The following is a 26,811-nucleotide window of genomic DNA, read 5'->3' as shown; positions in this document are numbered from 1 at the left end:
ATGGTGTACTGTTTTTTTCTCGCTCCCCGTGGATCAGTGGCGAGAGCTATAAGATTTGATTCAAAAGCTCTAGGTTCGATAACCTTCCCGGACAACCTGATGTCAAGCAGTGGTGACATTGAATTTTACTTAGAAATATAGACAGCATCATGTTTCCAAGTGAAATAGCCCTTGCCCTTGCATTGTTGCATCAATAAAACATCTACCATATTACAGAAATTATAATAATAAATTTATCACATAAAGATAAAATAACCCTTTGGCTAGCTATTTAAGTTCTGATTTCTGTTCTACAAAAAATAATTGTTTTGATTACATTTTGAGTAAGTAATTCATGTTTCTCGTATCGGTGACAACATGAAGTAATAAATAAAACCTTTGCTAAATAGATTCAATTTAAGTTGCTAACAATTTGGAAGATCCATTTATTTGATGAAACTAATGAATGTATGTTGAAGCGTTCGAATCAATTGCGCCTGAACTACGATGATTATGAAGGTTCGTGAGGAATATTTCTGATGCTATTTCGTGGAGGTGGTGGATGCTAAATAAATTTCCAACAAATAATTCTAATTGTAGGACACTACTGAAGTTTAACTAACGAGTATTGCTCAAACCACATAGAACATTAAATTAAAATAAAGAGAACAATGCCTATGAACTACGATGACTGGCGTCTTCATTACAAGATTTATTAAATCAGACGTGGTATATTTGAGTATCTGATTTCCTTTACTTGCCACAAAAAGATTTATGCAATTCAGACTTTTCTTATTTGTGAAGTAGGAACCACAATTGTTTGAATTACTAAATAACACATCAGATTGGCAGCTTTTGTTTGAAAAACAATCGTCATAAATAAATTATTTTCATTGTTAGAATTGTAAGGTTTGATTATCAATGAACGAACAATAAATCAAAGTAGATACATGTTAATGTTCAATTTTCACACAGAACGTGGTAAAATAAATTATTTGAAAAATAAATCAAATTCTTTGCCACATTATGATTGTAATTTTATTATTAACATATTGAAATATTCAATAAATTGAATCCATTGTCCTTCAATGCATTAATGATTTAACAACAATTTTTATAGCAATAAGAAACGTACGTAGTTAAAATACACAAAACCGTAACCAATATTACGAGTCGCACCTTATTGAACATTTTAATAAAATGAAAATTTTAAATTTTAAATCAAATCGTAAGTTTGCAAATCTGTGAATCAAAGTATGATAAATTCAAGGGTAGTGTTAATGTTGTAATCTCATAATTACTTCAATCTGATTGAAATTTACCTATTTTCCAATCTAATTATAAGTTCTATACTTATAAATAGATAATGTAATTTAGAATAAATATTTAATTTCAAAATGAAATCATTTCTGTCATTAACAACACTTACTCTTGAAATCTACATCATCGAATCAATTTGCTTTACAACCGAGACCTCATATAATGCGAGCAGGCCTGCTTAGTAGGATATGAGCAATGAAAACTTTCCGTTCGGGTCATACGACCGCCAAATTGTTGCTGTTCTCAATTTAAAAATTGAGAAAAGTAAATCTTACAATATATGATTTTATAAATAATATACAAACACCGATAATTTAATTAAAATAATAAAAATTATAAAAAAAATAAATTATTCTTTGTTTAAGTTTGAAAATATTTGTGTTAACAATTAACAAAACCTATTGAATTTATTATTGAGTATATAAATTTTAATCGCAATAATCGCTATTAGCTGACCACATTAGCAATAAAACGTTTAAATGCGCAATATAAGCAGCGCTTGAACGATAAAGCAACGGTAATATTTCCACTTCATTTCGTTTGCAATTTTCACATTTTCAACCTTCAACGTTAATTATTTAGATTCTTAGATGGCATAGAATTATGAAATAATAATCAGTAATTACATATAGATTGGATGAAACCATTTAAGATTATCAAATCGTTAAATGGGCGATGTTATGCGACAAATAAAAATTGGTATGGGGGATTAGAATATATCAGAGAAGCGCTTTACACTAATTATGCAAAGTTCAATTTATGTTTTGAGCGCAAGTGACAAATTCATTATGTAAAAGTACATAAAATATTTTTTTCATAGCTAAACAATTGAAAAAATGTATTATAACTATTAAAAATAATGTAATATGTATCATGTGAAATATCTGAGTAAATAGTTCTATTGTTATGACATTGAAAACACAAATTTAAAAAAGTACAGAAAACGTAGAAAATTGGATTCAAAACTAATTTGCCAATCACGATTTCAATAAATCGCTGAAGTTATAATAATTATAATAATGATGATGTTTTCAAATTCGTAATTTTATATTGAGAATCTGCGGAAGGCCGATGTCGGCGACCGTTCCACATTCATTGTCCGAATATTTCAACTCAAGGTCGCAACGATTCGGCAGCACAAGTCAAAGATTGATGACATCACGTAATGGAATTAGTGGCTTATTATAACGTATGAATGGATAATACACGAATAGGCTGAACTACTACCATATGAATTAGCAGTTTATTAACGTTTTGATTTAAAAATATTCCGAAGGTTTATTTCCTTTCACAGCTAACAAACCACTTATAATGAAAATTTTAATTCAGATCGTACTATGCATAATTATCAAATAAAATTTCTGTTTTTTTAGAGCTTACTTACAAACGTTTTCCAAAGTTCCATACAAATCCAAAATTACGATCTGCATAAACATTCATGAATTAGGTGAGCAAATACTGCCAAATTTCAATTTCATCAGTAGTTCAAAATAAAAAATTAGTAATAGTCAATAATCTTATTAAAAAAAATGAGCATATAAATAATGAAAATACGTTGTATTTCGCAAATATGGGGAAAGGCCGGCTACTTACGTTTTTAACCTTCCGTAGGGTAAGTTTAAGTAATCGCAAAAAAACGGAAACAATTTTTTTTATCTTTACGATTCAAAACCTTCAACATTTTGGCATACCGTAGAAAAAAATTTAAGTGTGTGCGTGTGTATGTTTGTATACAATTTTTCAGCCGTTTTGAAGATACTGGGCAAAAGGTGCCGCGCCAAGAGATCCAATAAAAAAAAAGTTTAAAAAATGCCATTTGGCGGTCAAAAATGATTAAACATATGAATATCAAATTATAAGATATTTTACAGAGATTTTAATATTAAGTACAAAATTTGTTCACATTTCTAACGGTTTCAAACTAAAATTTATAATGTTAATCCTTTCGACTCGGATGCCGCCGCGGCAAAATACATATAAATTCCGGAATTCGCGAGTGGAAAGGGTTAAACTGATACACTGCGATGCTGCGCAGCTTACGACTTTACGAGCTTTTATATTTCGTCTCTAAACAGCACGATTGTTTTGAATAAAAAAAAATTAATTTAAAAAAAAATTTAAAGCATTTGAAGATCTTAAATTACGGTACTAGAAGTTCAGCAATTTGTGTCAAGGCACAATGCCATACACCACTTATTCTAGTTTTTCTCAACAAATGCATGTAATATAATTTGTTGCTCATTAATATATATCATTAGTAATGAATTGGTTGCAACAAAATAAGCAGATGCATTTGGCCACATACGAGTACATATAAATACATACATGCACACTTTATTTTTGTAGCCGCTGCATAAACTCTCATCTCTATTTAGAAGCAGTTCAACGAAGGTAATGCATAGCTAAGGCAGTTATAATTTTCATATTTAAATTTATTTCGTAACAAATGATTATTATTTCCAAAAATCAGTGTTTTACAAATATTAATGATAATTTTTCAAATAAAACTTCTAGTCTATTATGTATGTATTACTATTATATGGGATTTTTACAATGCGTTATGTAATGCGTAAAACATTAGATTGAATTGTCGCAAGGATGTCTGCGACACGCTAATCAGACGAATAAATACGAAATCAAGGTCATTATCAGCGAATATATTATAAATATATCATTTGGCAAATTATTGAATTTAAAGGAAATGTATAGTTATTTTTATGATTAGGAAAGTCTCTGAAAATAATAAAATATATACTCAGAGATTTCAAATAATAGACGATCACTTGAAAAATTCAACAAAACATGAAAGTTTGCATCATAAGTGTATTGTTGATTACATTAAATTCACAATCTGTTCGAAAAACGACTGTTATAACGGCAACGAATTTTCTCCAGAGATGAGTTGAGTAGTAACCATTATGTACACTCAATATTCAAATTGTCCAACCATTTTGAAAATGCGTATTTTATGAGCTTATGAATGCTACTAAAGAACATAAAAGCAAGCCACATATAAAACACGCAAGGCATATGATTAAAGATGCAAATCTGTACACGACTACATATTATATATTTGAACAAGCTTACAAAATATATGCATCAAAGCAGTGCTGAACAACTTCATGAATTTCAATTTAACATTTGTCGTCAACAAGAATATTTAGGATGGATTAGATACATATGATAGTGCATATGATATATGGAGCAAACGGCTCTTTTTCTCTATAAATAATGCCGCTAATAATATCGGAGGTAAAATATTGAAAGAATTGGCATAAAAAACGTTTACTAAAACAATACAATTATAAATACAGTTAATAGCGGAGGATAACAATTCAGATATACAGTAACTCCTGGGTTTATTTAATTCTGAAGCAATCGATATGTACATGATCCCTACATAATGACTATATACAATATTGCTGATTTATTTATTATTTAGTCAAAATTTAAAAGACCCAAACCAAAACCAAATAACCAAATATCCTTGTACAAAATGGTGGAACAAATAGCTAAACTAATTCTGTATCTCCAAAATCGCTGGACCTGCATTTGCAAAATTCAATCAATTCATCATTTCGTCAATACAAGTGGATTGTTTTTTGAATAATTCAAATGGGATGTTCCGTTCTCTCACAAAATTAACTTCTATTTTCTGCACTCTTTGCTGCGTATCTCTGAAACGGTTGGGCCAACTTTTGCCAAAAAAATAATCAGCACGTCTCCTTATCAATGGAAATCAAATGCTTTTTGAATAATTCAAATCGGTTGATCGGTGCTTCCGAAAACGCCAACGAGAAATTGTATTCATACATACATACAAACTACATACACATACCATCCATTTTTCTAAGTTATGCGAAAATGTTCAGTGCGGAAAGTTAATAAAATTGTCTCAAAATTCGAAGAAAAATGTTGCGTAATTAAACATATAAAAAACAAATTGTAAGAATTTTAATATGTATAATTCATAATTACGAAATGTGCTGTAAGGCCAACTCTGCTTACGTTCAGGAAAATTACTACAAAATGTATTTAAATAATATGTATAATATAGTAAATATTTTATAGCTTATACAGTGGTAAAACGTGATATTTATAAAAAAATAACCTCAACATATTGTAATATCGGTATTTCTGCGCGCAGTTAATAGTAAGTGAAATTACATCGGCCGTCCTTGAATGGACGCTGGTCAGTTATTATTGATTCAGCTGTTTTGCTAACTAATACTTATAGTGTTTTAATATCGCCTGATAGCCTGAACATTGCATATAAACACAGTAGCAAATTTATTCAAGGTAAGCTAAATTAACAAAATACTATTATCAAAAAAGTAGATTATCAACTAAAGCAGTAATTTAAATGAACTTATACAGCTAATTAACGAAAGAAAGTAGATAACTACTATATGATAAAAGATTTATAGAAAAATGCTATAAATTTTCATTTAGTTTATATTATCACTAAATAGAAACTTATTTAAGTACTTCTCTATTCAGTGGTTTTATCAAATTTTCTTCGACTAGTACTCATTTCTAGTAATCAATTAAATAATCAATGAAATTGATAAAATAATCAAACTTTTTATTAAATAACGCATGTGAAAAAATGAACATTACAACATATAAAACTTAAATGCTCCCATAAAGTTTTGAAGACGTTTAAAATATCTACAAGGATTCTGCATTCAAACGTGGATAAATATAATAGCTATGGATATCACAAACTTAATGATCAAAGCACGCGAGTTCATAGCGGCTACGAAATGAGGACTTCATAACACAAGATCTAAAAAACGGATAATTTTTTCAAAGTATTTTTCACGATCTGTTCTCACCATTAAATATTACATAGCATTTGAAAAGACAATAAAAATTTCGAAACGTGGCATTTGTTAGACAAAAATAATAATAATCGTGCCTCAAGCCAAATTGCTGGAACTTTCTGTACCGAAAATTAAAATGTGTAAAAAAGTTTTAAAATTTTCTGAAAACAAAAAACTGAAAACTGAATGAATTAAACTTTTGAAAAACTTTTTAAAAAAAATTTAAATATTTTTTTATATTTTGAACTATTTTGTAAACCGCGTTTCGTTATCTGCGTGTAAGACAAAATATCGTAGTCTAACGGATAAACATTGGTATGGAACCCATAGAAATGTAAAAATTTGTACTCACTATTAAAATCTGTATAAAATATCTAATAATTTGATGCGCCAAATGGCAATTTGTTTTACTTTTTTCATTGGATCTCTCGAACCCTTAATTAGATCCGCCTTATCAAAAATCGATCAATTAATTTCGTTAATACATTTAAAATATTTTTTGAATCACTCAAATCGGACGCTCCGTTATATCTAAAACTAAATTTGGCACTTTTAGCCCGGTATCTTCAAAACTAAGGAGCAAGTCTTCCCATCAATACGAATCCAATGTTTTTTAAATAATTCAAATCGGTTGATCCGTGTAAAAAATATCTAAGTTTACGAATAACAGACGTAAAAACAATCGTACAATGTACAATAGAATCTGACTAACTTTTGACAGAATTATTAGATTAGATTATAATCGAGATGAAAATAATGTTTTTTTATATTATTTGCAGAAACATGCATACACTTCAATGACCCTTCCACCGTTGACACTTTAGATGGACCAGCCTGTATAAATATCGAAAAGTACACTCATTAAAAATACTGATTACTTGCAATACGAAACTTGCGAGTATATTAAATGTGAAATATAATTATTATAAAAATAAAATTTATAAAACATGTAAACTAAAAATTATTATCAATTAAAACATCTTAACTTTCTATTGACAAATCCCAACTTCTTGCTGCTTATTACGTCTTTGTGCAATGATAGATTAAATTGATAATAATAACTGGTATAGAATAATAATGAGATATGTACATACAGCAAGCAATTGGCTTTAACAATTTAATGCTTTACCTGAATTTCGGTGAAAGAACCAATAAAAGTAATTAAGAATTAAATGAATTTTGGTATTGAATGCTCCCTAATATATATATAGTTCACTTGTAAACCAATTTTATAGTAGTTTGCGCCTATGAGTGATAGGTGATTTTAACCCTCAACAACAAAATTTTCGAACAGTTTATTCAACTTCATTTATAAGTAACTTGTAAAATATAAATACATTTGCCTTGTAATTATTATTTAAATCGAATTTGTTTAACATTAGGTATTAGTAGTATAATTTATCAATTTGCTAATCGTGAACATTTTTTATCGGATGGAGTTTTTATTCCAATATAATTTGAAATAGTCCTACTAAAATCTGTGTATGCTCAAATTAAAATTAAAATTGAAATAGAGAAGCAATTGTCGCTTAAGATCTCATTTACACTGATTTCTCCCACTATTTTTCGATTTACTAAAAAATTAAGTAATCTTAAAAAATAAAACATTCACATAGCTTAAATCATCATCACAATAAATATTATTTTTGCGAAATTAGATTAAAAATTAAAAAAAAAAAGAAATTTTTTTAAGTTTAGTTCATAGATTTTAAATATAGAAACTTGTGTTTCGCATGAAAACCATTTCATTATACAAAAAATTAAATTCATTTTAGAACAAAACGCCTATTGTGATATTCTCAAAATCAAGAACATCCGATTGAGGCAAATCCAATATTCACACAGTCTGGCAAACGGCCAGGAGGTTCTTGGGTCAGACACGCTTCTAAAATAAAATATCCTCTAGCAAAGGCTCTAGTCCAATTTTTATTTCTAGTATTGATATTTACAATAATATTGATCGATTTTGATAATCGATTTCAAAGTAACGTTTTGTTGTATCTGTACATACATAAATAACTGAAATTCACTATCGTTTAATCTCAACATTTACGGTACCATAAGGAATAAATATCCCTCATGTTAGCAGCAGAAAGAACCTATATACATACATATGTCATCGGTAGTTACTACAATTTATATAAATACAGATTTTAATTTGGTAATTTCAAATATTTATTTCCATGGTCGTAAAGCAAATTTTACAAAATTCGATACTAATATTCGATCAGACTGAACATACCTTATATTATAGATGATCTCAAGGACAAAAGCTTCACTCATAACCACAAAATTGAAAACCATCCTAACAAACTAATGCAACCCAAAAAGAAATTGGCCATAGATGTACTTGAGTAGATTTATTTTCTTTATGTGGTCACTCAATGGATTGATCCTGATACTATTTTGTTATTATAATTATTTTTATATTATTATTATTATCATTCTCATATTATTCTTACTGTTATAGTTATTATCATTATTATTATTTATATTATTATTATTATATTTTTTTGTTAAATCATAGCAGAATAGCTCATAGAATTATGTAATTTTGATTTCTGCTTATTAATTATTAAAGAAAAATTGATCCGAAACAATCACGCTTTTATCACAAATAGTCTTTGATGAGTAAGTTCTTTTAAAACTACATGGAAAAAAACAAATATATTTTGTATCCGAATTGTAACAAAATGCTGACCAGCTATCCATTTACATGATTCCTCTGCAGCGGGCCGTTTTCGCTGATCGATATTTTAATTCGACTGTGTGTGTAGGAAATCTAAAAGTTGAAGGTCGACGAACTTACCGCGAAATAAATGCATATGGGAGTTTCAGCTTTCAATGTGTAATGTATATAAAATATCATATAGATATTCAATAGCTTTATAATCACAGAACTGAAAGATAGCCGGACAATCAACGCAGGGTGAAATTTGATCAATTATATAACAATTATGTGACGACTAATGATATCGTGGGAACCTCAATAAAAACAAAACCGAATGATTAAGAAGAAGCCCATCTTCGGTTACATTCAAAGAAAACATCCTTGTTTGATATTTAACTTATTTATATATCAAAATATCAAAATTACCCATGAGAAAATTCGCATAAATTGTAAGACCTTGGTTTTTAGTATCCTAACATATTGATTTAGTTCATTTTCTCTCTTCGCATGATTGTTATCTAATTGACGCATTACGTGCCAAAAATATTTGTCATCGAAGGTAATTTTACGTAAGCATCCCAGTTAAGCATTCAACTCAGTGGTTTCCAACCTTTTTTGCATCGCCCCCCCCCCCTTAATTTTTTCAAAAGATTAATTTTATAAATACTCAACTGATATCAGACTACAAATTAATATGCAATATTATGTAAAAATATGCATGAAAACTAATTATTTTTGGTTATTTTTTAATACTGTTACAAAAATGTTGGGTTATCTTCGATAATAGTATTCTGAAAACACGTGTACGCGCCCCCTTTAGAACCGCTTGACGCCCCCCTGATAGGGTTGGTCTGCAGGTTGGAAACCGCTGATTTAACTGATAAAGGTTGCCCTAATGCGTAATCGGAAAGTAGAGTCATAATTTACAACTATCATAAATTTAAAGTAAAAAACTTTTCAAAAATAATTCGGAACCCATCACCAACTATAACACATGACAGATTCCATTGGAACAACTGCAATTCACTTTTTTGGAACAAAAAATTTAAATAATAAATTGTTCAAATCACGACCTAGGTTAATCAAGAAAATGTTAACACGTCATTCATTTAAATTTGAAACTGAATGAATCAATTCAAATGAGGACATTTATATGCAACTGACTGACTAAACAACTATTTTTATGAATGAAATCGCAAATAAGATAAAGTCTACGATCTGGACGTCATATGATGACTAATTATTGTAGTAGTAAATCTTTGGAAAGCAAATGAAGAGTAGATCACATGAAAATCGAATTAACAATGCATTTCCTATTCTATTATTCCTTCTCGATTTGAATCTACTATCAGAAGTTTTATGAAATCGTAGCTAAGTCATGAATCACAATTCTAATAAAAATAATAAGATCAAATAAAACAGATAATCGAGAAATATTTACATTAGCAAAAGATAAATATGTTAATTGTAATATCGTATAACACTCGTGTGAAAAATGTTTATAAAACAATCGCTATAAGTCATCTTTCATCTAAAATCTATCTCAAGTGTGAAAAGACAGAGACTAACGGGAAAGTAATAAATTATTTAGAATAAAAATCAATATCGTTATATGATTCTTTTTGCATATGTGGGTAAAATTAACTCAAGAACACAAATAAAATTCAATTTCTTATAATTTGTTTGCATCAATTATTTTTCATAATTTAAAAAAAAAATATGTACGTGAATTCCTAAAAATTAAAAGCCAACGTCACATCAACTTTAGTAGGAACGAGGTACATAATCTGATTAAGTGCACATCAAACAGTACAGAAGAATATTTTCCTTAGTTATAAATTATGAAGTGAGATAAGGTATATGAGAGTCAATCACTTTTATTTGTAGAATTATACATCTGATGTCTGACGAGCGTCGACTATAAATTATTTTCCTTCGAGATGCGCATTGAAAAAAGTCTGGCGATGACGAGTAAATTATATGAAGCATGTACCACATAATCACAAGTTCCCAAGCGAAATAAATGAAGATAAATTAAAACTTGCCTACACCATAATAACTGTTTTAAACTAGTGTATGGCATCGTGCCTTAAAGCAAATTGCTGGAACTTCCCGGGCCCTAACGATATGTTCGAGGAATATTAAATGGTTTCAAATAGATTATTATAAATATTGTAATATTGTCTAAAATTTATAAGAATTATATAAACTGAATTGCAAAGTTGAAATTATTTGTTTAAAGTATATTAGAACTTTTGTTAGAATTAAAATTAAAATATGAATGATTTTCGATATACAAAAAAAATTATGAAAAAATTTTTTTTAAAAAAAAAAAAAGAATTATTTGGTTAAAACAAGCATAAAGTTCTTTGAACCATTCAAATCGGGCATTTAGTTCTCTCAAAAACTGCCGTTTTTTGCACATTTAGCTTCTATATCTTCGAAATGGCTGAACCTGCCTTCGCCAAAAACACATCACCCTATCAATAAAAATCGAATGTTCTTTGAACCATTCAAATCGGTTGAACCGCGCGCGTGTACATGGACGAAAAAATGCGTACATACAAAACACACATATCCAATTTTTCTGAGGTATGCCAAAATGTTCAGAAACCTTTAAATATTGAAGATATGCAAAAATTTCCATTTTGAATTTTCGGCCCATTACTATAACCCTACGGAAAATTAATAAAAAATAATAAATACACGGGACAGTTAAGCATATTAAAACCACATAATGCTGTGCAGATTAAACTTTTATTAATTTTTTATATTTATATAATTCGTTATGATATAAAAGCCAAATAATACAAATTAATAAAATAAAGTATAAAATGAATAATTTTGCTATTTACTTATACAAAATATATTACTTTGATCAATAAAAATTTTAAAGATCGTTAACGCAATCATCTTTTTATGTATCAAAATAATAATAATAATAACACTAAACGCGCAATAAAATCAAATTTATATTCTGAATCACGAAAAATAGCCGAGAGTTTATTAGAAATAAACCGTTTAGGAATGTTATCTATATAGAATAAAAATGTAAATGAACTTAGATTTTAATCATGAAAGAAGCAAAACGAATGCTGCATTGTGCAGCCAAGTTAATGAAAGCAGGAGTTCAATTATTTGCCTCTAGCGTATTTTTATACAGACATGCAAGATGCACACGCAGAATGAACGTATCGATCGACGCGTCCAAGTGCGTAAATATATTTACAAAATAAAGCACGGCAATGCAACAGCTGTCGGAGAAGTGCAGCATAGGTTGATATTCGATTGAATCAAATTTGTCAATCCAAATAGATTTGATGATTGAAATTGATTTAGATATACCACATAAGTATAACCACATCCAGTTGTGTCAAATTATTTAACACTAATAAGTCTACCGACAATTTTTATATAACTATCACCACCGCGCGCATTAGGGTAGTTTGCCCAGAAAGGCAAATTTTTTGAGAAAAGAAAAATATCTTAAAGAGTGAAACAAATATTATATACAAACTCTACAACTCATACATTTACTCTACAATTGTCATATAGTTTGATAAGTGTTTCACAGTATGTGTGTATATATGTGCGGATACAAATTTTCGTAGACGATTTCGAAGAAACAGTTCGGCCGATTTGCAAAATTCAAATAACATTTGATTCCAATTGATAAGGAGACTTGCTGATTAGTTTTTGGCAAGGCTGGTCCGGCGGCTTTCAAGATACGGGGTAAAAAGTGCGAAAAATGGTAAACATTTTACTTGTATTGATGAAATGAACTCGTGAAATTTTTGGAAAGACAGGTCAAGCGATTTTGGAAATCTAGCAAAAACAAAACTTAAAATTATGCCATTTGGCGGAAAAAATGATCATTAGTCATATGCACATCTAATTATCAGATATTTTGTAAAAATATTAATAATAAGTACAAATTTCGTTTATATTTCAAAGGTTCCGTACCAAGATTTCTAATGTTTAAACATTAGACTGCAACCCATGGCTTATGCGCTTCGATATTTCTTCTTTGAAAAAATAAAAGCAAAATTTTCAAAAAAAATTCAAAATAAAAATTTCAAAATTTTCAAAAAAGTATAATTTTTATGAACTTTCAAAACTCTCAAAAATTTAATGTTTTCAAAGTTTTCAAAAAATGTTAAAGTTTTAAAATTTAGAAATTACGGTACGGTAAGTTTTAGCAATTTGCCTTGAAACACAATGCCACTAATTGGTATTTATTTCATTTCAATGATATTTTAAAATATATATGTAGTACATTTATAGTATAAATTTAATATATTTAATAAATGAAACTTGTCGATTTTATTTTCGAAAATCATAAAAAATAATTTTATGTAATATATTTCGTTTTCATTTCACATGCAATTCAAAGACTCATCAATTTCATTGAAGATCGACATAAGAAAGAAAAACTAACTTTGCAAGTAAAAGTTTTCATCAGTGACGACTCGAAACATTATCACATATTTTATAGCTGAAACATTTCTTTTTCGTCAATCAAAACTTTATTAAAGTTTCATAATACAAAATTGTTGAGGTTTATAATAAATAAAAAATTAAACCTAAATGCAAAAATATAAATGTAAATAATAAACAGAATATCGCTGAAACAAATGTCCAATTTATATCTAAACCGAGAGCAAACAAAAAAAACGCATATTAACAAAATAATATCGATTCTATTTGAATTTAACTCAATACTATTTAAATTAAATATACATGATAATTTGAGAGACGCACAATCAAAAGTAAGACAAACTTACATATATATAATATACTTGAATTTAGAAGAAAAAAAACTAACGTTATTTTCTTTTTAGGCCATCATTGGTTTTATTTTTATCTTGCGTTTATAAATAACTTATTTCATGTGAAATAGAAATAAGTGCTAATAGGTGGTATTAGTTATCGAAATGAGGTACGAAAACAACGTCTCATTAATGATTGCATACATAAATAAATGAAGTTGTGTACATTAATAAATTTTAAAAAAGAATCGATAAAGATTTCTGAAGCCCACAATAAAAGTTCTATACCATAAATTACCATTATTTCAACAATAAATATTTATTCAGTATTACAGAGATTCGTAATAATTTTATCCTCTAAATTCCACATACATATGTTGTCAAACGGATATTTATGCTAGTGAAGTACGAAATGGTGCAAATTTGAGGAAGAGCGCAATTAAATTTAAATTTCAACATGCAACGTAAAATTATATAAACATATTTCAATTCAAATTATATGAACATATGCTTAAGTCGTAAATAGAGGCGACTAATAAAAACATTAATCACTAAAGAACTATTGGTGCATATGTCTAATGATCATTTTTGACCGCAACCTGCCTTCCCAAAAATGTAATCAGTTTTTCATTTTGTCAAAACAAGTAAAATGTTTTCTGAATTATTGAAATCGGACGTTCCGTTCTCTCAAAAACTATTTATTCAGAAGTTCGCAATCACGAATAAATCAAACTATTATGAAATTGATATGCAAAATTAACTCTTTATATGAATTATCGTTGAATTATTTTAAAAATGACATACAAGTGTTTATTTACGAAAGAAAAAAATTTATTTGTATTTTTGAAGTTTTGAGGTAGTAATCATTGTTTTAATAATTTGAACTTAATTAACTTCCCGTAGGGTAAGTTATAGTAATCGCAAAAAAATCAAAAATGAAAATTTTTATATATCTTTACGTTTCAGAGGTTTCTGAATATTTTGGCATACCTTAGAAAAAATGGATGTATGTGTGTGTGTGTGTGTGTGTGTGTGTATGTATGTATGTATGTATGTATGTATGTATGTATGTATGTACGTGTGTGTATGTATGTGCGGATACAAATTTTCGTCGACGATTTCGGGAACACGGATCAACCGATTTGAATAATTCAAAAAACATTCAATTCGTATTGATAAGGAGACGTGCTGATTAGTTTTTGGCGAAGGCAGGTCTAGCCGTTCCGAAGATACGGGGCAAAAAGTGCCGAAAACGGTAACTCAGTTTTTTAGAGAACGGAGCGTTCGATTTGAATAATTCAAAAAACATTTCACTTGTATTGACAAGGTGAAGAATCGATAAAATTTTCATGATGGTAGGTCTAGCGGTTTCGGAGATATGGAGGAAAAAGTAAAAAAATGAGCCATTTGGCGGTCAAAAATGATCATTAGACATATGCACATCAAATTATCAGATATTTTATAGAGATTTTAACAATCAGTATACATTTTGTTAACATTCCTATGGGTTCCGTACCAATGCTTATGCGTTAGACAGCGATGCGGCGCTTACGCGCTTTATATTTTGTCCCTATGCAGTTAAAGCAGTACGATTGCTTTGAAAAAAAAGTTCAGATCTTCCACAATATGTCAAAATAAAGAAAAAAATTGTTTTTTTCAAAAAAAAAAAAAATTTAAAAAAATTTAAAAAAAAAAAATTTTTTTTTTCAAAAAAAAAGTAATTTTTTGTCTAATTTATAGTTTCTCAAAAATCTTATTTTTTCAAAGTAAATTTTTTTCAAAAATGTTAATCGTTTTTAAAAAAATAATAATTTTTGGTACGGGAAGTTCCAGCAATTTGCCTTAAGGCACGATGCCTTAATTGCCTTAAGACAGAATTCCACTTACAGCTAGTTTTGAAATTAATTTGAATATAATTTTGTTCATATTATTGAATAGATGAAACCATTTCCTCTAGCTCACGTAAGATGTTGAAGAATAAATCGTCAATATAACTACCAAGATAAAGTAAAGCTTATACACGAATTTATTATTACAATACAAAAAACAAACTTGTGTGCGCATAGTATATGAAAATATAATAATCATTTCCAATCTCATTTATAAAATGGCTGAATCGAATTATCCAATCAAAAAATGCTTTATGATAGTTGAAATACGATATGAAACTTTATTGCATAAAATTTAAAATGGCGAATATATACAATGTTGGCCTAGAATTTATTTATCATTACAACATTGAACTATTATTCTGTGCATTGTATACAATAACTGCATTTATTAATATACTTTTATAAAAATTTCATTTGCGTCAATTTGCATAAATAATTGAAATTTTTCTTATTTGAGGATAATCATTTACATGCATTGCAGCATAAAATGTGAAAAACTATTGAAACAAAATTAATTGTTTTTAAATTTAGGCACCAACCACATAAGATTTCATGTTATATTTCATGGACTCTTCTTAGAAATAATTAACAAAAATTCTATACCACCGTTTCACCCGAAAAGTAACCCAATAACATTGATATGGCAATATTGGCGCAAGAGCATCCAAACCACGTGCGCTCGACTTCAAACCATTCTCACGGCTATAAGAGATAAATATACAAATTGTCGTCACAAATATGTTCCGCGTATGAAACGCAGTTTCCAATTAACAAGTCTTTCGTATCTATGTAATTAAAGAAGATCGACACATGGATGTTAATAAGACGTCGGATATTGAACACAATGCGAGGCCTTTGTAATTATCGAACTACCATCTATCACTGATAGGAAATAGGAAAGAAATATCAAATCGAAATAAATATTGAATATTTAATTTATGCTAGTTAGACAGTTAGTTTGCTTCACTTTCACTTTTGATTAAATGCAAATTTCAATTAAATAGCTTTAAAGTTAAATTTTTAACGTATTTCAGAAGTATTGTCCAAAAATCAGTAAAAAATTAAAAGAAATTACACATTTCTTGAACTATATTGGAAAAAAAACTAATTATATTTGATATGAATTATAACTGCATAGTTAATGAATATTAAATTTAGAGTATGGACACCACTATCTATAAAAAAAGCCTTAAGATTTTCGTTCCAAAATAAATTTTGCTTTCATTTTTCATATTTGTTTCATTCCCATAACTCTAACCACGCATGTCTTTAACATTCAAAGTTCATCAGATGCGAAACATTTGCAACAAAAACAAATGTTACAATCCCATTTTTTTGAATAAACATGCCATTTTCTAAGCACCGACTACTCCCCATTTTTCATTTTTCCGATTATAATTTGTTTATATTTTTTTAACAAGTTCTGTTTCAACTAAACCAGCTCGCAATTTTTCGTCAATAATGCCCAATGATTAATTTAATCTTTCGCAGGTTTGCGCTTATGGGATTGAAAAGTAGATAATTTCTTTTTCGATTCCACGGTAACTTCAATCAAAGAAAAAATTGAATAAGTAGATTGATTGATTGATTAAGCAATAAACAAAGCTGTTATTTACAAATTTGCAGAGAAATTATCGGTTAATTGTTTCTACTGATATCAAATTGCAAAATAAATATGCTTTTTGTGTCTCCGCATCCCTAATTAAGTTAGATTGTTTATTATAATTTAAGATGACTTATTTGATTCCAGATTTTAAATAAATAATAAGAAAATATTATAAATTTAATTTCAGAAACTCGTTTTGGCGCCCCCTAATGCGTGCGCCCGCATTTTTTGCATGCATCGCGTTTTACGGAAATCATCAAATTGGCCGAAGAAGTCATATATGCGTTTGGCGCAGATAGCTTTTACAGCCAAGAAATGCATTATGTGTCTCACCTAAATACATGTCGATAGCCGAGGAACTCAATGTTAGTATTTTATTACTATTACTCAACCATTTAACCAATCTAAATAGTTAATAAACATTTTATTTATCTGTGTATGACTATAAAATGTATGTTCCGAATTCGAATTGGAGTGCTAGAATTTGCGGTTCACTTAAAACCGTTCCGTCCCCAAACGGTTAAAATGACTAGCTTTTCCTAAAAACCAATGCAATTTTTACAAAATAATCCATTCTCCCAAAAAAATATCCAAAAATTATATCTTTGTGTAAATACATACACTAGACAAGTTACCAATATCTAAGGAAGGTGGTCAAAATAATTGAAACGTGTAAATACAAAAAAATTCTTATCGATTTCAATTACTTGCTGAATTTGATAGTACTGGCCAAAAAAATATACCTTTTTTGTCACATGAAAACTTAATTTTTGAACATATTAGGACACCAAACAATAATGAATCAATTAAAAAAAAATACTTATCGGGTTGCCTAGTCACATCCATATAGATATTTTCTAACCTAATATATGTTTATGATATTTTTGAACATTTGCCCTTCAGGAGTTCCCTTTTAAAAGTCTTTGACAATGGTCTGCTATAGCATTCCTAAACCCCATTTTCACCTGAAAGTCATTTTTCTATTTATTTATTCAAATTTATCAGATTTACGAATCGAGATGAATGTCCAGCATATGTGTTTTATTTCAGAGTAATATTACAAGTCAAATATCGCTGTTAGTATCTTAACTAAAACTTATTTTACTTGTTGTCCGTTTCAGGACAGTTGTAAAAATACCTTGCCATACTCGCTTAAAAGACTAAAATTCGCTTAAAAAACTAAAATTTAAAATCATCGGCACTATGAAAAATTGGGCTCTTGGGCGAGGACAAGTTTAGGTCCTAAATAGTGTATATCGAATTGGTAATAATGGCTTTTATTTGAGTCAAACTAGACTAATCACTTGCATGATCCTTCGTTTTTATTCAAATACCAAGGTTCTTTTGCCGCTCAACTTGAGGTTAAGTTTATCTCGACTCTTCAGACAAACCAAAATAGTGTAACTAGCAGTTTCAATTAGTGAGTTAAATTTCGACGCTGAGTAGTAAAAGCTGACTTTTCTGACACATTTACGATATAACTTACGTAAATTAAATACAATTTAGCAAATAATAATTAGACTGTCGACTAAATGCAGCTATTTAAACACATAATCGTATGAGATCAGAAATGAGCAGGATGAGCTGATTATAAAATTGAAAAAGAAATTTCTTCCATAAAAAATATAAGATACACACATCGCCATTTTTCTATCATATGTTAATCATCAAAACGGTTCATCAAATTAAATGAAAGAATTTTGAGACAAAAAGTTAAATTTTGTGATTTACAATATGTGTTAAATCATAAAATTTAACTTTTATGCCTAAAATTTTTTTTTTTTAAAAAAAAAAAGAATGTCAATATATACATATAATACACATGGATGGAACACTTTATTATTTACCAATGTAAATAAAATTGCACATTTACACCAAGAATGTAATTTAAATAAAATGATAATGAAACTCAATATAAAAATCATCTAATTTGGGGAAAGAAGTTAGCGTTAGAACATTCAAAAAAGAACGAAGGTATTTTAAAGTTACTATAATCATACTATTTAATCTTAATCTACTCAAATGTATAAATATTATATAGCTTTAAAAGCACGTTTACTGGAGGATACTGTAAGCCTGAAATGAAAATTTGTTGCTTTACTTTCTCATGACACTTTCACTGTGAGACAGATTACTAAATAAACATTGAATAGCACGCGTTTTGAGAGGTTGCACTAGTTTAAACATATTAAGTCTACGAAAACTGTTCTGCGTCGATTTTAAAGGTTCTAAAGTTTGTTAGCTTTTGGTATAATTAAAACCTTTCAGAAAAATCATGTAGCTAATTCCCGAAAAGCTTCAAAGAAATCTTTAAAATTCTAATTAAAAAATTTTGAATTTTAACGAGATTTGTCTAAATTTTGCTTAAGAGAAACTACATTCGAAATTTTTTAAACTTTATTTTTATCATGCATATAAATATTTACTTTAATGTATTAGAGAAGAATAATTGTAAAAATATTGGATAAAAATATATGCGCTTATATAGAAATTCATATTATATTCGAGAATCGTTTTAAAAGTGTTTTTTTTTTTAAATATAACTTAGCGACAAATGAATTAATTAATTCGTGTCATCTTTTATTGAAAATTCGACGTTCTACAAAACAGGTTTTGTCGAACGTCGAAATTTGAATAAAACTCGTTCATTTGTTCGCTAAGTTATATCTAAAAAACGTTTTGAAATTTTTTGAAAATTTTCCCATGCTATTTCCATACAAAACTTAAATTGAAATGTGCACTATCTAAAAGACAATATTAAGAGCTAAAACTTGTAGAGGGTTTTTTATCAATTTGGAAGCATTTGAGCCACTGGGTGCAAGGAAATTCGAAAATATCGATGTTAAAAACTCTCGAAAAAAATCAAATACTAGCTGTAAGTGGAATTCTGTCTTAAGGCAATTAAGGCATCGTGCCTTAAGGCAAATTGCTGGAACTTCCCGTACGAAAAATTATTATTTTTTTAAAAACAATTAACATTTTTGAAAAAAATTTACTTCGAAAAAATCAGATTTTTGAGAAACTATAAATTTGACAAAAAATTACTTTTAAAAAAAAATTTTTTTTGAAAAGAAAAATGTTTTCTTCATTTTGACATATTTTGGAAATTCTGAAGGTTTTTTCAAAGCAATCATACTGCTTTCACTGCTTTCACAATATGTCTAATGATCATTTTTGACCGCCAAATGGCTCATTTTTTTACTTTTTCCTCCATATCTCCAAAGTCGTTGGACCTGCCTTTCCAAAATTTTGAACAGTTCTTCATTTAGTCAATACAAATAAAAGGTTTTTGAATTATTCAAATCGGACGCTCCGTTCTCTTAAAAACAGAGTTACCGTTTTCGGCACTTTTTGCCCCGTATCTTCGGAACGGCTAGACCTACCTTTGCCAAAAACTAATCAGCATGTCACCTTATCAATACGAATCGAATGTTTTTTAAATTATTCAAATCGGTTGATTCGTGTTCCCAAAATCGTCGACGAAAATTTGTATCCGCACATACATACACACACATACACACACACACATACATACATCCATTTTTTTAAGGTATGCCAAAATGTTCACAAACCTTTGAAACGTAAAGATATATAAAAATTTTCATTTTCGATTTTTTTGCGAATACTATAACTTGCCCTACGGGAAGTTAATAAATGATTCAAAAAAAAAAGAAAACAATATTTTAACAGCGTGAAATAAATTAATTCAATTTAATTAAGTGATTAATGGATATATATAACTATTAGTGATTTAGAAATCAACTTATTAGTTTATTTAAAAATATAGTTTGAAACTTATATAATTTCTAAAAACTTATCGTTCGTATAAGTGCGCAGAAACATTGTTCATTACTTTTTTTCGCTTATACAATTTTTGGCTGACCTTCTTTATAAATTAGACATACATAACGCGTTTTTTGGCACGAGGATTCGAGGTGCAATTTCGTACATAAAGCAACATACGTTTGTCTAAAGCCAATTCTTGTGGATTGACAGGTCCGCGTCCGCGAAATTTGAGATGATGGATGGAACATAACGGTAACCAAAACGAGGAATGATGAAAGTGAAAATGAAAACGCGATGAAGATCTTGTAATGTATTCATATAGTTTTTAAATAAATTTCAGTAAGGATCTTCAAACATCTCTAAATGACGACTGAATTCTTTCTAGGTAGGGTAGGGTTATAGTAATCGTCGAATAATCCAAAAAGAAAATTTTTGAAATAGGAGGTGAAGAAAGTTGGATCAAAAGATTAGTTTTTGGGGAAAGCGAAAAAATTTTTGATTTTAAAATTCAAAAAAAAAAAATCTAAACATTATTTCTTTTCTAATTGTAAATAATAAAATTTCTAAACATTATTTTTTCTCTTATCAATATTTCTTTTGCACTTGCGAATTCCAAGATTTATTTGAATTTTGAGGAGCGGCGGCATCTGAGTCGAAAGGGTTAATTTTGATTATGAGTAAAATTTTATAGCTCACCTATATACTTGAAATAACTTTATAATTCAGTTCATATAATCTTAGAAATATGAGATAAGGACTTCATTCATACTCCGCTTGATTAAGATTATGTTTACTTTTTAACTTCCCGTAGGGTAAGTTATTGTAATGGGCCGAAAATCGGAATTGAAAATTTTTACATTTCTCGACGTTTTGAAGGTTTCTGAACATTTTGGCATACCTCAGAAAAAATGAATGTGTGTGTGTGTGTATGTATGGATACAAATTTCCAGTCACGTTTTCGGGCGCATGGATGAACCGATTTGAATGGTTCAAAAAACATTCGATTCCTATCGATAGGGAAAAGAGCTGATTAGTTTTTGGCAAAAGCAGGTCCAGCCGTTTCGGGGATACGGAGCAAAGAGTGCAGAAAATAGAAATAGACTTTTTGAGAGAACGAAGTATGCGATTTGAATGATCTAAAAACATTCAATTAGTAATGATTGGGAGAAGTGTTTATTAGTTTTTGGCAAAGGCAGGCCCAGCCATTTCGAAGATACGGAGCTAAATATGTAAAGAATGGCAGTTTTTGAGAGAACTAAGCGTCCGATTTGTATGATTCAAAGAACTTTCTGCTTGTCTTAACAAAATAATTGATTTTGGAAAAAAAAATTATTTATGAAATAAAAAATATTAGACAATGTTACAATATTTATAATAATCTATTTGAAAACATTCAGTATTCCTCGAACATTTCATTACGGTACGGGAAGTTCCAGCAATTTGCCTTAAGACACGATGCCATCCACCCCACTAGTTTTTTTTCTAATTGTAATTAATAAAATTTCTAAACATTATTTTTTCTCTTATCAATATTTCTATTAATATTGAAAATAATTTGGATTTTAACACTTTCCACTCGCGAATTCCTAGATTTATTTATATGAATTTTGAGGAGCAGCGGCATCCGAGTCGGAAGGGTTAATTTTGATTATGGGTAAAATTTTATAGCTCACCTATATATTTGAAATAATTTTACAATTCAGTTTATATAATCTTAAAAATATGAGATAAGGTCTTTATTCATACTCCGCTTGATTAAGATTCTTTTTTATAATTATTTTTAATATATATTCAAAAATGTGTGGTAAAATATACAAAGTACATTAAACTATAATCTCAAATGACCCCATACAAATAAAAATTTTCGTTATTTGATATATCATATTGCGTCTCTTGGCAATCTGGACCACGAGTCACAATTAAAATATCCATTTAACTAGAAAATCCATTTTCTCGCTTAAAAAAATTAATTTCATTGAATTTCAGTATTGATTTCGTTTGAATAAAATTAAAATTTGAATGAAATGTTCATATAGTTCAAAAAAAATGATGCATTTTGCAAAAAATGCCAAAAAGCAGTGACTGATTTTGAGAAAAAAAACTTAAAATTGAATATATTTTACAGTAAAATTAATTGTAATATTTTTCGAAAAAATGTAGAAGCGCAGTCAGTGCGCTGAACTAGCGGCAGTGCTCGTATGTTACGTAATTAAGCACGTGTACACATTCATCAATCCATCATAAGATTCTCTACAAATGATTCATCTATTTTTACGCACACGACGGAAAAAATATGCGGTATATGTTTTCTCATAAGTTAATTATAAATTGAAAATAAAGCTGGAAGTCATTACTTAAGAAGTACAGTCCGTAAATTGCATTTAGTAAATTGACATTTTATTTATTCGAACTTCAATTCAAATCTTCTTATACAAAAAAATAAAATTTTTGGGGGTTAATAAATTTAAAACTAAAAAAATGAAGATTAAATTAAAAACCTAATTTTAAGTGAAAATACAAATAAAAACTTGAGCAAAACAAAAAATTAAAAAACTGATGTGATTGTGATGTGACCGGTGATTGGATGAATATTCGAAATTGGTATACGATCGTAAAAATCATTTATTACGAAGTATTAATATAGTAATAACAACATCATGAGGTCTATTTTGAAATCCATATTAATTTATGAGGAAGGATAATGAGTACAATATAATTGAGATTATTATTTCAATGTTTAGTTATTTTGTTTTCTTAATATTCTGTTTATTATTTACATTTATATTTTTGTATATAGGTTTAATTTTTTTATTTTCATCTTCAACAATTTTGTATTAAGATTTGATTGACAAAAAAATGAAAGTAAAATTACGATAGCAGATGAATAAAAGAAGCTTCAGAAGAATTAAATGCATTGTATATTTTTTGTGACCCTTGATCAATCATTGCTCAAAATTTGCACAATATTTCATACGTATCGAACACAGAACACAACTGACTTTTTTCAGTAGACGCGACCACTTTTAAAATGCATTATTTCAACTTCCCGTAGGGTAAGTTATAGTAATCGTAAAAATTCGAAAATGAAAATTTTTGCATATCTTTACGTTTCAAACGTTTCTGAACATTTTCGCATACCGTATGCATGTAATAATTATAATTTTTCGCAAATGTTTTCGGCAGCACCGCTCAACTGATTTCAATTATTCAAAAGGTATCAATTCCTATTGATTAGACGTGCTGATTAGTTTTTGGTAAAAGTTGGTTCAGCCGTTTCGGAGACACGGAGCAAAGAATGCAGAAAATAACAATTTAGTTTGTGAGAGAACAGAAAATCCGATTTGAATGATTCAAAAAACATTCCAATTGTATTGACGTAGTAAAGATTGATTAAGTTTTTGCATAGGCAGATATTTTTTGAAACCACAGTCCAGCGGTTTCAAAGATCCAAAGAAAAAGTTTTGAAAAAAAAAAAGACATTTGGCGGTCGAAAATTAGATATTTTGTAATTTGAAGCAACCGATATGAATGGGAATCAAAAACTTTCAAGAAATGCAAAATTTTCAGAAAATATCAGTATTTTCAAAAAAAAGGAATTTTTTCAATAGTCAAAATTTGAAATGTTATCAGAATTTTCAAAAAAAAAAAAAATGTGGAAAACATCTGATTCTTCTTTTTTGAAAGTTTAAAAATACTAAATTATGGTACGGGTCATACCAGCAATTTGCTTTAATTTATTAAATTAAAAACTAGTAAATAATTTAAACAATACCTGCCGTATGTTTTTCGCAATTGTTGTAATCAAATACGAATAATATTTAAAAATAGACTAAAGTTGATTTTAAACAAATTTCATTTCCTTTACGACAAATATATAGAAATTGTATTGAATCTACAATCTACCGTTTACTATCCATACACCGCCCTGCTCGTAGTAGTCCATATCCGCGATCGATACGCAAGCCCCACACCCCTAAATAGGCGCATTGAGCAATGAAGTACTATGTGCGAAAATATAAACGTTTAAATAATATAGCATAGAGTAAAATAATTTACCTAACTAACGTTTAAAATACTTTCGAAATTATGTCCAAAATGATATGATCAAAAAATTACATCATAATTACTTCGAAAATGGTAATCATTGAACTTATGATTCATTTTCTGTTTATCACAAATCAATGGAAGTTTGAACTTATTGAATTTAATTTTAAAATATGATCGTCATTCATATAAAAAAATCATTTGCATAAACAATTGATGAAATAGCAGATTTGATAAATATTGTGCAAATTCACAGAATTTTGTTGAAATACTTGAATTGATTGAATTGAAAACATGATTCATAGTTAATTTTTTTTTACAATTGTCAAAGTAGCTAGCTAATTCGTACGAATATATCGCATACACATATTTATACATATTCGATATATTCCAGCCAATGAAAAAAATATGATTGTAGCGCGTCTACAAATTATTTATGGAGAACCTTTGAGGAACAACAGAATTTCACTGCTTTCCTCGTACACGTGTGAGAGGGAAGGAAAATCGATGACGACATGAATTACGTAACTCCTGAATTTCAGATGTAGAAGGTACATGCAATCAATTTTAAATACCTAATGGTATTATGCATATTACAAATAAAACCTAATTACATATAATTGATGGCATATTGCAAGACAGACGCTATTATTTTGATCAAGCGTAGGTAAAACAATTTGAATGTCCAATAGGTAACGGAATTAATTTGAATATGACGCCGTCATGTGTTTATTATTGCTGCATAATAAATGAATTTATTTATGTACTCGGACCCTTCTCGATTCTGAATATGCTTCAGAACTACTGATAAGACCATATTTTAAAAATTGGTTCACGTGTATGCAAAATATTCTACAATTAGGTTCTGAGCAACATATACTTTAAAATAGATATTTTGCATAATACGCTTGTGATATGAGGTGAAGTTACTATTTTAGTTCAGGATTAAATTCCTAGATCGTTCATAGGGCATTGCATAATCGCATAAACGCATTATCGCAAAGGTCCTGCACATTGCTTCGAATGCTTTCGAAACCATGTGCTTCTCTGTTACAGTACACCGCGATCGATAAACCAGAACTCCGTGTCAGGGCAAGCATCTTTCATGAAATTTTTAAACTAATTATTGCACTCACCTTCATATTATTTTCCACAAGATATTCTGAGGTGCATAGTGCATAGACGATGTAAGCCCGAACGAGCTCACTTGTCTTTTTACTTTTGAAGGCTGCAACGTGATCGTTGAATGATATGTCCAAAGGGTCTTTCTGTACATGGGCTTGAGCTGGGCTTGCAACATGTTGACTTTTTGAAGAATCTGTATTTATTCCATGTATATGAGACGCACACGGTGTCGACAACGATTGCAAACTGTTTGGTATTATGCCGAACTTTCTTAGTAAATTATTACACTGAATAGACGATCTCAAAAACGCCATTACACAATAGGTTTGGATTTAATTTAATTTTCTTCGGTTCGAAATTATCGCAACAATAACAGTAATAAGTTTCTTTTTTTTTAGTACGGTCCGATTAAATTCAATTGAGACGATTTTTTTTATTATTCTTTTTTTTGTTTTTGGTAGTTTCACGGACCGGCGAGCATGAACTATCAGGACGGAGCTCAAACACTCTGTTGTGACCGCAGTTGCGTGGATAACTCGCGGAATGGGTAACTCGGCGAATCGCTAAACCGCTACAACTTCACATCGATGCCCTACTGCTGCGACTAGCGTCACTGCAACGAACTGCCTGCACAATATCATACAACGTCCTACGTGCGTTTGTTTGCTCTGAAATCGAAACCGCATTCAATCATATATTCATATTACACCTTAAAATAAATACTAATTATTTTTAATATGCAAGATAAACCAACGTTATGCACTAAATGTATCAAATATTATACATATGTATT

General features: G+C 28.9%; 1 protein-coding gene across 1 annotated transcript in view; it reads right to left on the bottom strand.

Moving 5' to 3' along the window:
• Positions 1-26,624, bottom strand: part of LOC113375107 (proline dehydrogenase 1, mitochondrial-like) — a 35,912-nt gene extending 9,288 nt beyond the window's left edge. The window contains exon 1 of the mRNA XM_026615057.1: positions 26,030-26,624. Coding sequence (XP_026470842.1) covers positions 26,030-26,332 — 303 coding nt within the window. The 5' untranslated portion in view covers positions 26,333-26,624. The remainder of the gene's footprint in view (positions 1-26,029) is intronic.
• Between the last annotated feature and the right edge of the window lie 187 nt (positions 26,625-26,811).

Source organism: Ctenocephalides felis, unplaced genomic scaffold (assembly GCF_003426905.1).
Source record: "Ctenocephalides felis isolate EL2017-DRISC unplaced genomic scaffold, ASM342690v1 CF-g0.4_SCAFFOLD_01886, whole genome shotgun sequence".
Lineage (NCBI taxonomy): Eukaryota > Metazoa > Arthropoda > Insecta > Siphonaptera > Pulicidae > Ctenocephalides > Ctenocephalides felis.
Note: the sequence above shows the minus strand (reverse complement) of the source record. Positions and strands in the feature narration are given on the sequence as shown.